At 40.9% G+C, this 12,484-nt stretch overlaps 1 protein-coding gene across 1 annotated transcript in view; it reads right to left on the reverse strand.

Annotated features, from left to right (window-relative positions):
* Positions 1-11,178, reverse strand: part of DNAH10 (dynein axonemal heavy chain 10) — a 48,872-nt gene extending 37,694 nt beyond the window's left edge. Inside the window, exons 1-17 of the mRNA XM_062504036.1 lie at positions 10,962-11,178; positions 10,585-10,683; positions 10,164-10,279; positions 9,578-9,749; positions 9,120-9,277; positions 8,173-8,403; positions 7,406-7,596; positions 6,732-6,930; positions 5,852-6,046; positions 5,532-5,702; positions 4,680-4,856; positions 4,166-4,339; positions 3,376-3,545; positions 2,505-2,656; positions 1,950-2,114; positions 1,279-1,486; positions 259-415 (exon numbers count right to left, since the gene is read on the reverse strand). Coding sequence (XP_062360020.1) covers positions 259-415; positions 1,279-1,486; positions 1,950-2,114; positions 2,505-2,656; positions 3,376-3,545; positions 4,166-4,339; positions 4,680-4,856; positions 5,532-5,702; positions 5,852-6,046; positions 6,732-6,930; positions 7,406-7,596; positions 8,173-8,403; positions 9,120-9,277; positions 9,578-9,749; positions 10,164-10,279; positions 10,585-10,683; positions 10,962-11,178 — 2,952 coding nt within the window. The remainder of the gene's footprint in view (positions 1-258; positions 416-1,278; positions 1,487-1,949; positions 2,115-2,504; positions 2,657-3,375; positions 3,546-4,165; positions 4,340-4,679; positions 4,857-5,531; positions 5,703-5,851; positions 6,047-6,731; positions 6,931-7,405; positions 7,597-8,172; positions 8,404-9,119; positions 9,278-9,577; positions 9,750-10,163; positions 10,280-10,584; positions 10,684-10,961) is intronic.
* Between the last annotated feature and the right edge of the window lie 1,306 nt (positions 11,179-12,484).

The raw sequence follows: 12,484 nt of genomic DNA on the forward strand, positions 1-12,484 counted from the left end.
ATGTCCTTACACTGGCAAAATTGCTAAAAAGCAATCAACAATTTTACCTGAGTAAAAATGGTATGGATCTTTTTCCTTTGATCATCAGTTTGTAAAATTAAGACAGTTTGTAAAATTAAAACAACGTACTGGATATTTTGATTTCAAGATAAAGTACCCCTTTGACATTTATGCTTACCCAAGATTACAAAAAGATTCGTTTCATTATAATCACAACCAAACTCTGGAAACAAAAAGAAATCCTTATCCAAAAATCACCTTAGTGACCTCAACACAGTCTTGGATACATTGCACAATCATTTTTTCAATCTCACTGGCATTAGGTTGCAGGGTTATCTCAGGAACAGATAAAACAGCTTCTATCTGTAACTGTGGCACATTTGCAAGAACAGTTGCATTAAAAGCCTGTAAATTCCTGAGAAAGGAAAAAAAAAAAAAAAAAAAAACAGTGTCAAAGAGAGAAATAATCAGGTGCTGCCCCTGGGAAAATGCTCGAGAGGCTGCAGTTTTCAAGTGTATGCTTAGATCTGTAACCTGAGTTATCACTGATTCCAGTTGGAAACACGGATGTGTCTGGGAGAAAAACTGTCCTGCTAAACTGATTTAATGCAAAAGCTAGACTTGCTAAAAGAGGCTGTTGGAAGGAATGAATGGAGGTATTTTGGTGCAAAAGGATCCTGAAACTGTGGTCAACTTCACTGCAAGAGCCCAGACAAGGAACCACAGCAAAGTCATCTGTGCATGGATCACATTACAGAACATGGATCATGGGAAGAAGAGATGGTTGGGAAGCTTAGACAGATATTACAATAGAGCTGCAATGCTGTACTGCAGTAATACTTTGCTTGTAAGAGAAACTTTCTAATATCTTGCTCCAGCATTGCAGAACAAGTAAAACCTTTGTTCGTATTCCATGCAGTACAGGGAAGCACCTGGCACCCAGACACCAAGTTTTCAAAATCATATTCTTTAGGAGAACAAAACCTTGATTTTAGAGACAAACCAGGGAAGTGCAACTACACACATTGCAGAAAATGGGTCTTATTTCTCTCTTCTGCCAACAACATTCCAATATACATTTTCTCAGAATCTGGGTTTCCTCTATACCTTATCAGTTTTCCATTCTTCACAGAAAAAAAAAATCAGTAGAAATACAAATCTTCCACAAACTGGAAGTCACTGATGGGTTCAAACAGAATGTCAGTACACACAGTCATCAACAGATCCAGGAGAACCTGAAGATGACTGGAAACCCATTAAAGCAAACAACTGACTTACTTCACAATTAACTGTGTCAGCACCTGATAAATCCTATTTTCCCAATATGCATAATAGGAAGCTAATTTTGGAGATTTGCCACTGTTTGTATTGGCAACTCGTCTTTCCACTTCTATTAGCAACTGTGGAATTGCAGAATACTTTCTAACCAGTTGTTCCACAACTTTTGCTTGCTCACACTTAACATAGTCAAAAAATTGTTTTGCTCCTGTAACAGACACAAAAAAATAGCATTATTAACTGCAAAAGATCTAACAGTTTTATGCTCTGAAATAGTTATCTTAGTTTTATTTGGGAACATGAAATTGATCTTATATAATGATAAAAAAATAACTTCACTTATTAATGCTTAATTTATTAATATTTCAACCCTTTGAAATATGGACTTTAATTGGATTCAATTATTTAATAGCAACCTTTTTACAGCTACAATGTGTTGAAAGAAATTTGATCCATCACCCACTCAAGCGACAGAGAGATCTGGCAGACAACCAGCTCGCTGCCATTTCCACCTGAGGAAACCAGTTCCATCCTCTGTTACACCCTGAATTACTACTTACAGCCAGTTTTGGTAACAATTAAAAGGGTTTATCTTAGTAACTAAAACCACAAAGTAGCAGATAGAGAAAAATACAACACCACAGAGCTTGGAAATTAAAATAAAAACTTACCAGGATGTTTGTCACCATTTTTTGAACATGGAAACTTAAAGAGATTTGTTGATTCTATGGACTGAAGTTTGCTGCTTATGTCTTCAGAAATATGATGAATCTGATGGACAAGTAACTCTAACTTCCCAATGGTTTGTGTACATTGGACAATAAATTCACCAATACCTTGAAATAAATCATAACCATTTAGTTTTTTTCTCTTTCAACAGGTATTTCACCAATGCATCAAAACTGCCACAATCAGACATCTGATTTATCTCTAAGAATAACCCAAGGTTCTGCAAAATCATAGATTAGATGTTTTCTCAGCTAATCCTTCATCATGCTCCCTTACAGCTTTTAGCTAAGGGCTTCTAATCATCTCCAGTTTTTTAATGATTATAAAAACACAAGAAATATCTCCTGGATCAGTTTGTCTAACCTGTTATTCTGTCCCTGTGGCAAGAGGATGGATCATATGTTCTGCCATCATATATAATAGATTGCAGAACTGAGGAGATTTTTTTAAACTAAAAATAAGTGTCTAAGGCCACTTTAAAATAGTATCTCCATTACCTACAGACTTCCACGTGAGTCTTTTGTGTCCTGATTTCAGTATTCTCCAGAGTTCTTGGATATAGTGATCAAGAAGCTTGGTTTCTGCTTCATTCATCATCTCCATTAATTTGTGATAGTGATCCAGCATGGCTTTCAATTTATTTGTGTACCTAAGGTACATAAAAAACACAAAACAACAAAACACAAAAATTACGATTTTCTTGAAAAACAGCTCCAAAGAGCAGAGAACTTCCATCATTCTATTCAGACTTCCATATAAAGCAAAATTTGCAGAACTAACCAGAAAATATGTATTGATTATAAATGTAATTTATTTCCCACTGAAAACCAAACAACAGTTTCATATGGTTCCAATAGTGTTTGGGCAAACCTCTCCTACCCCAGCTCAGAAAGTTATGGAAACAGCCCCACTTTAAAGAACATTAGTGAACTGAACAGGTGAACTTTAAAATCCATTTAGGGACTTACTGGCACACCTATGTGCTAAATGTCTGTGATAATTTGGGCACAACTGACTTATCCAGAGCTGTACAGGAAGAGTGCAATAGTGAGTTTAAATGAGCTGAAATCTAAATGGCAGTAGCAACTCATTGCAAATTATCTTCCCCTCAGATTTGAACAAGCTGTTAATTTTGTATAACAGTCCTACAGCATAAAGGATGCCAAGAGTGCCAGAGAAAAGCTTATAAGTGCAACATGGCCACTAGAAATTGTACCCTTAAAAAAAAAAAAAAAAAAAAAAAAAAAAACACTAAGTGCTCTCATATTTCCAAAATGTGATGACTCAGGGCCTGTTCTTGTTTGGAGTGAAATCACTTCAAATGCAGCCATAAGCTGCATGTGAGCAGATATTCTGTTACAGCCTTACCTAAGGTATTTGTCTTCTTGTAATGCCACGTATCTTGCCATTTCTGGCACTGGAAGCCCTAGTTGTTCCATGTACTTCGTTTCAGTGATAATCTCTTGAATTTCAGGAGAAAAATTCAGAGTGAAGCAGACATTTTTCTTGGTGGTGACAGGCTCCTCTGCTGCAGAGCTCTACAGCACAAGAAAGAGCAGCAGAAAGGAGAGAAACACCTTGCATTATATAAAGGTGAGCTTTTGGAGACATTTGATAAAGTCAGAATGACTGACATTCACAGCTTGTGGATATGCCTTTAAAATTTGACAGTAGCCTCAACATTCTTGGTTCAGAAATTACCCAGAACTACCTTTTCAGCTATCAATTACAAGAAACAAACCACATCACCTCTGTTTACACACTGCTGCAACCAGTTACAACAGAAATCCCAGTGAAAATTCAGAATCAGACAGAAGTTTAGTAGGAACAGAACAGGACTCTGCAAGATCTCTGCTAAAAATCTACCTCTACCTAACTTCAGTCACAAATACAATAGCAGTGTCCCAAAAATGTTGTACCAAAACCTACAAATTAACAGGAACCACAGCACTGAAGAACACATACAGAAACAACATTCAATAATTTGCCAGGTGATTCAGGAACTATGTCTTATAAAGGACCACAAGCAATTTTGAGCTCAGAACTTTTTATAAATCTGTGTTTAAAACATTACTGTCAGAAAATTCCTGCTGACCATCAGGTAGGTTTCAGTTTTTCCCCTCAGAGAAGCCTGGTACAAAATCTTCCCACATTTCACCTGCTCAGAAGTCTCTGGATTAACATTTGTTGCAGCCCCATCAGTGACAATAGTCAGTAGAGTCTCTTTCAGTAACACTGGAAGCACGAGTTCTGTCCTCTCTCTCCACAGACAGTATCTTTCATCTTCATACTCTTTCATTTTCTTGGCCACTTGGAGATATATTTGTTTCACCTAGAAAGGACAACTCTGTATAGCTCATTTTAAAGACCATGAGAAATATCCAACTAACCTGTCCTAATATGGCCTCTCAATATGGTTTCTGTTTTTTATTAGATAAGAGATCAAGTTATAGCCTGTAATTAATGCAGACACTGGAGAATTTGGACTTTTGAATTATGTGATTGATTCCATCCCTGTCTCCCTGGGAAACAGTGGGAAGGTTTCAATCCAGTTTGCACATCTAACATGGCTTGCTGTGTGCAATAGAGCTCACAACAGAGCACTTCACATCTCTAGAAGTGTGTAAAGAAAGTGTTTCTTCCTTCATCAAGTACCAAAAGACCCAACATACTTCCTTTCCACGTTCAGAGGCAAGCAACTCCTCCTCTTCCTGGAATCGAGTAACGGTGTGCGTGATCCGATGGGAAAGGGATCGGGACCAGGATATTGCTCCAGCCACTGGAGGATGGTTCTTGTACAGAGGTGGATCCTTGTGGTTCTGAGCAAAGATTTGCTTAACAACTTCAACCTAGAAGAAAATAAAATATTGCAAAGAATCATTTTCCCACTGCTTGTCCATCATCACTGTCTGATACACAGCACAAGTTCTGAAGCTAATTCCAGCAGCAAGATAAAAATAATTATTTTGTCTTCCTTTCTCTCTCATGGAGCTGCCATTATGGCAGCATTTTCTGTAAGATTACATTTTATTAAGTTAAACATCCTTTGAGATATATAAAAAAAAAGCTAATATGAACAGCTTTCCAACATCCAGTCTTCTACATTCTAGCCTTCTAAAGTTGATCTATGACACCTTCTGATATCGTGAACTTGACAAGAAGGGTATAGGGTATAAAAAAACATCCATTTTCTCAGGAAGGTTGAGCTGCTGTTTACAAGGTGCAGGAATAGCCACAAGCCTTGTTGCATTCAGAGCACCTTCCTGTTCCCACACAGTGTCTCACATATACAGAGATACAGAGATGTGTGTAACATTTCAGCAAATTAACCAGACTATTTCTCCATCTCAAAAAAAAAAAAAAAAAAAAAAAGAGAGAGAGCAATTATCATGTTTATTTTAAAAAGTTTTCAGTCTTTTAAATAGTAAATGATGCCACACAAGTATTTAGACATACTCAGATTTATGATTTTTCATTAGGTAAAGAACTTCATGTGCTGAATAAGAATCCCCTAAATTGAATACCTCTTTACAATATTGCTCCAAAACATCACTGAACTTTTTAATGAACTGCTTTTTAACAGTTTCACGAGTCTGGATGTGTTTGTACTTTAACAGCATGTCAAAAGCAGCTTCTGCTGATCGAAGGGTCATAAAAGATTCATCAATAAATCTTGTCATCTTTTCTTCAATATCCTAAATGAAGGAAGAAAGCAAAGAAACCCTGTCACCTAGAAATTCATTCTGCAAAACCAAGAAAGGGGGGCAAAATTAAAATACTTTTTAATAATAGCAGTCAAGCTTGTTTTTACTATTTTTTGGGAATCACAGTATATGGTACTTACTGTAACATCTTCTCTAAATTCTTCCATAACAAATGCCCAGTCACGTGCACTTTCCATGCTAAAAGGGTCAAAGGTCAGGTCTTCCATAGGACTAATTACTATATTCACTTCTCTCTGTAATTCATCAACACCCTTTGGATTTTCTGACACAGTTATCAGTTCAGGAATAAACATATTGTGAAGCTCTTCAGTGACCTATACATTCAGAAGAACATAGCACAAAGCTTTCTTTTTAATATTTTTTCTGCTACCAAATGCATTATTGTGAAATTTTTATTTTAAAAAAATCAACCACTCAAAATTATCAGTTTCTGCTGTAATTTAAATTTCAAATATTTTAATACAAGACAGTAAAAAAACTATAGCAAGAATCTACAGGCCCAGCACTTCAGTTGTTATAACAGATAATACTCAGTTATTAGTCCTTTTCACTCCACTTTACACACAGTTTATTGATGGACCATATTGCTAATTATCCTGACTTAAATTAGCCTAAACACAGCACCTCTCCATTGATACGTTATTCTGCAATTAATACACAGATTCACAGATGGCCAAATTTTATATTATAATATACTTAAATGGTATTTTATCTAAATCATTAAGGTAGCAACCCATGAAAATCACAAACGGTGAAGCAGTTGCTGCAAGCCTCTTATGTTCACACCATGTACACACTGGCACCTTTCTCCAACCAGTACTTGGAGAAAAGTTATTCCACCTCCAGCATTAAAGGCAGTTTTGTTGGAATCAAAGGCACCACTCGGGTCTCAAACACAAAACTAAAAGCTGTTAGCAATCTACACCTACAACACAAAAGAATCTCCTCTAGAGAAGACAGTGATTACACAATCTCTTTATTTACTGTCCATATTCCTACCTGAAAAATATCATACAGATCTTGACAGATTGAAACCATATAATCTGTTTTTTCAAACAAACGTTTCACGTCGAATTTCCAGTATCGCTTACTTCCTGACTCTTCAACTTGGATACAAGTAGTAAAATAACATTTTTTCCATTGTTCAAGAGTGTTCCGGGCTTCTGTTATTTTCTTTTTTGCAGTAGCTATGTCTTGTCTATTAATCAAATCAACACAGTAAAAGATATTATAGGTAGAAATACTATAAATAAAAAATTGTATCTCAACTGGAATAATATACCCTGGTTTAGCAGCTTCTAGCTATACAAGATCTAGGCAAAACTTGTAACTTATTTTCAATGTCATTTTGAAAGGAGATATTATTTGAGGAGTGATTTTGTTTATATTTATGCCACTTTTTTGCTTCTATCTTTTTATTTGTTTTATTGGTTTATGTTCTTTCAATACAAAAGAGGACGAGAACTTATATCTTCAGGGCTGATTTAGTAATTTATGAAAAATACAAAACAAATTGACTTTTAATTCTTTTAATTGACCTTGTAACACAACTTCAGATGGCTGAAAAACACGGACACCTCTTTGGTGGAAGTATCATCTACTGTATCTTTGTCTTCATGCAAGACAAAGCTTTTAATAAACACAGCTCAGTTAAACAGAAACCCAGCACTTACTTAAAGAGTGTTTGCAGATCCACGACTTTGCGCACTCTAGCGGAAATCTCCCAAGAAATTCGTTCCAAGAAGGGCACCATGCGCTCATCCCTGTTGTAGTGCCTTGACATGATCCACAGCAGTCTCAGGGCATTCAGCAGGGAAGGGATTGTATTCGAGATAACATCAACCCCAGTGCCAGCTGATAAATTCTATTAAATGCACGTTGGGGGTTAGATGTCATGAAAACACAGAAATTGATATTCAGTGAATCAATGTTTATTCTGTCCATAGCATTGTTAAATAAATAACCTGGACAAGGAGACATCCTGGTGCCTAAATAACACACGTGGTTAAATATGTGCAAATCTGCACCTTTTGCTCCAAATGATTTTAGGTCCCGATTTTAAATTTTGGTTCAGCTCTTTGTTTGGATGATCTTCAATACAATTTAAAGTTTGAAACATCAACTGTAATCTGTGGTAGAAACTACCTAAAAAAATGGAGTAGAGAAATCTTTGTTTTCCCCTGTCCAGCTATGCCATCAGAACTCCCAAGGTCGGACTACAAACCAAGTGCTCACAGTTCTGAGCTTTCAAACACTAGGACCACTGAAACTCAAACAAAATAAGTAACTCTTTTATAAAATTAAATATAATTTGTTAATCTAGAGTATAACTTTATTGTTTCTAAAAACTGATAAATAAACAAGAAGTGATTACATCAACAAAGAAACCCAACTCAAGTAAGTGCAGTTCCAACTTCACCAAGTTCTCAAGGACAGGTACCTTCAAATGGCGTTCCAGAGTTGAGAGAAACTTAGCATTATCTTGAGCCTGCATGTGATGTCTTCTGAGGTCACTTAAGACTATTTGTAAATCTCCAGTAATTTCAGATTCAGCTTCCTGTAGTATTTCCAAGACTTTTTGCACTTCTGGAAGCTTTATCTGTTCAGTAAGAGCACTTAAAACAGCATTTTTTTCACGCCAGAGGTAAATCTCTGCAAGTGGACCATTACCCTACAAGTAATGTGCAGTCAAATAAAAAAAAAAGCTGAATTACCACTATGCAAGAGTGAATATTTATAAGCAGGATTATATTTGTTCCTTCTTTTCAATAAACTTTATGCTGAGAGAAACTTGGTATGATTCAACCATGCAAAAAGCTAGACAGAAGATCCCTGAAATAAAGAGCTGTACACACACTGAAGGGAACTGCTGATGGGGAGTGTATCCATGAGCTTATGGCTTTTGCAGAGGTAACTTTAAAATCCCTCAGCATGTTTAGTGGTATTAGTTATATATGTGTTTGCAGAATCAAAACCTGAAAATAAGAATTTTTTTCTTTTGTTTGCAATTACTTTTTTCACAAAAAAAGAAAATATATAGTTGTCTATTAAAAAAAAATAGTCAGTGCAGCTTTTAGTATTTCTTGGCTCTTTAGAAGAGAGGAGATTAAAAAAGTCCCTTAGTTTTACACAGTTATCCTGTGTGGGTAGGATCTGCAGTGAATTACTTCATATTTTATTTATATTCTACTTCCCAGAGACACACAGTTCCTCTGTTCTACTTTTCAAGAATTTTTGTTTGTTCTGTTTGTTCTACTTTTCAAGAATTAGTAAATGGTTTTCCAACAATCAAACATGAGGAGGAATTTTAAAATAACACAGTTATTGTGGGGAAATGAAGTAAAGTCTCCAGGAATAAAAGCATCTTGGTGTTACAAGCAAAGTTACCTGCGGAACCTTTTTCAGCTGTTCCTCCAGGACTCTGCATATTAATTTCTGCCAGGTCAGTGCACAGCTTTTCAGAGACTGAACCACTCCTGGAACTGTGGCAAGAAGAGTCACTTCTCTATTTAGATTTACAGTTGGCATCTCCAGTTTAAGATCTTCTGTTGGAAAAAAACACACACAGAATGAACTGTCTTGTTCTGGCAGCATTGGTAACGTAGCACCACTGGATATGTCTCCCTCTCTCCTACTCTTACTCCAAACCCTTTGAAAAACTTATCACTGATTTCATCCATTTCTCCATGGTGCCTGCTATACTTTAGAGTGAGAAAACCACAGCTGGTATCAGCAAAGAGCAGCTTTAATCAAATCTGTCATTCTCCATAAAGCCACTCTCAGGTGAACCTCGTTCTACTGCCATGTGCTCTGCACTGCTAGCAGAGGCAAAACATTCACTTCACCTGGTATACTCAGCTGAGTTTCACTCCTCATTAGAGTATCAGAGTCCTCCAGGGACTTTCTAGATTCAGTCTCGGGTAAATTACTTTCTTCAGAATCTGTGTTTTCACTGTCTGAATCAAAGGAAGATTTCTCAGTTTGCTGCTGACCATGAGAGCGAGCTGGTGAAAACTGCTAGGATTGAAACAGGTGCCATAAATTAGATGGGTCAAACTGAAAAAAAAAAAAAAAAAAAAAAAAAAAAAAGCTCTCTAGCAATTAACTTAACCATTAGATACTGTTCTAAAATTTAAATGTGTCTCCTTCAATTTCAAGTTGTGCAGGGAAATAGCTCCAGCACACCTTTATGAAAGTCTGTGAGCACAGAAATAAGAGGTCACTGGTGTCACACCCTTAAATGACCCTCAAATAGGGGAAAAAATGGGGAAACAAAATAACAAACAAGGATCAACAAAAACTTCATTTTGGCATATAAAAGTCACTTATTAACTATTAATGTTTCTTATGCATAGTCCATATAATACTAAATAGGGAAATCACTCCTAGAAACACTCAAGATTCCATATATAAAAGCTGTCACTCTTTTACCTGTGAGATGGCATTCTTTAGCATCAAGAGAGTATCATCAGTAAGTATACTAGACTTTATCACTTGAGGAAGAATTTCATTAGCTTCAGTCAGGTTATTAGGTTCAGCAACTCCCTCTAAACAGTATACAGAAAATCAGTATAATTCTAATTAACTGATACAGAAAGTAAAAAGTCATTTTCATAATAAGTTAAAACTCCAGTAAAACATTACTAGGTTTGGTGCAGGTCAGGTTCAAAACTAGTGCTGGTTTTAATAGTGCAAATGCTTTTTCAGAAAGGGCAGAAAAATACTTCAGCATCATCACCTTGTTCTAAGTCTTTACAACCCAGCCTGATAGTTAGAAAATAGTTTTCTGTTCAGAACAGAACAGAACTGCAAAACTGAAAACATTGAGGCTGCAGTTCTTCAGGGCACATACCTTTGGCATCCCTCAGAAAATACACAGTAGAATCTGACAGAAACTCTTCAGGAATTTCATTAAAAGCCACATAGAAACGCACATTCGTGACACCTGCATCTGCACAAATGGAAAAATGGGAGGAAAGCATGAGGGATTATGCAAATCCCACAAATAGAGCAGACAAAATTCTAGAAATGGGTGTGATAGAAAGGATATTCAAGAGAACACAGTCCAAGGAATGGAGAAGGCAGGAAAAGGGGTGAAGACAGAGGTCATGGGGCTGCGACTCAGCAGATGGGACGATAGAGGGCTTTGAAGGAGGGGGAAACAGGGAATTGTGGCCGGAGAGAGCTTAGCAGGCCAGGACAGGGGTCCCTCTCCCACCCGCTCCTCACCGGCCGGGCCGGGCCGCTCGGCCCGCAGCAGCAGCAGCGCCGTGCCCGCCCCGCTCTCATCCTCGCTGCCCTCGGCGCCAAAGCCGAAGAAGCGCAGCACGACCCGCGCATCCTCGCCGCGGCTCAGCAGCTTCTCCAAAGGCGCCGGCTCACTCAGATTCAGCAGGGAGAGCGCTCGGTCCCGCAGCCACCGCACCCGCACGTCGTCCAGGCTCATGGCGGCGACCGGCCCGACGCCTCCCGGTGGCCACGGCAACGGCGCGGGGTGGAGCGATGGCTGCTGCCCGCCTTCAGCCCGCTTCGGGAGGCTCCGTGCCCGCCTCAGGAGGCGCCTCGAGCGGCCGCGTTCCCGTAACAGAACCCGCCCGGCGATCCTTCCCCTCACGGGCGCTGCTTCCCCTCAGCTCCAGCCGGCTCTCGCTGCCGCTCCTTCCCCGCAGCACCCGCCGCCTCTTACGGGAGCCCGTTCCCCTCAGCACGGGCGGCCCTTCACGAGCGCCGGGTTCCCCGGGCAACGGCCGCTCGTTCCCCTCAGTGCCCGCTGTCCCTCACGAACACCGGATCCCCGTTCCCCCGGCTCTCAGGGCCGCTCGTTCCCCTCAGTGCCCGCTGTCCCTCACGAACACCGGATCCCCGTTCCCCCGGCTCTCAGGGCCGCTCGTTCCCCTCAGTGCCCGCTGTCCTCACGAACACCGGATCCCCGTTCCCCCGGCTCTCAGGGCCGCTCGTTCCCCTCAGTGCCCGCTGTCCTCACGAACACCGGATCCCCGTTCCCCCGGCTCTCAGGGCCGCTCGTTCCCCTCAGTGCCCGCTGTCCTCACGAACACCGGATCCCCGTTCCCCCGGCTCTCAGGGCCGCTCGTTCCCCTCAGTGCCCGCTGTCCTCACGAACACCGGATCCCCGTTCCCCCGGCTCTCAGGGCCGCTCGTTCCCCTCAGTGCCCGCTGTCCCTCACGAACACCGGATCCCCGTTCCCCCGGCTCTCAGGGCCGCTCGTTCCCCTCAGTGCCCGCTGTCCCTCACGAACACCGGATCCCCGTTCCCCCGGCTCTCAGGGCCGCTCGTTCCCCTCAGTGCCCGCTGTCCCTCACGAACACCGGATCCCCGTTCCCCCGGCTCTCAGGGCCGCTCGTTCCCCTCAGTGCCCGCTGTCCTCACGAACACCGGATCCCCGTTCCCCCGGCTCTCAGGGCCGCTCGTTCCCCTCAGTGCCCGCTGTCCTCACGAACACCGGATCCCCGTTCCCCCAGCACCGGCCGCTCGTTCCCCTCAGTGCCCGCTGTCCTCACGAACACCGGATCCCCGTTCCCCCGGCTCTCAGGGCCGCTCGTTCCCCTCAGTGCCCGCTGTCCTCACGAACACCGGATCCCCGTTCCCCCGGCTCTCAGGGCCGCTCGTTCCCCTCAGTGCCCGCTGTCCTCACGAACACCGGATCCCCGTTCCCCCAGCACCGGCCGCTCGTTCCCCTCAGTGCCCGCTGTCCTCACGAACACCGGATCCCCGTTCCCCCGGCTCTCAGGGC

Source organism: Cinclus cinclus, chromosome 17 (assembly GCF_963662255.1).
Source record: "Cinclus cinclus chromosome 17, bCinCin1.1, whole genome shotgun sequence".
Classification (NCBI taxonomy): Eukaryota; Metazoa; Chordata; class Aves; order Passeriformes; family Cinclidae; genus Cinclus; species Cinclus cinclus.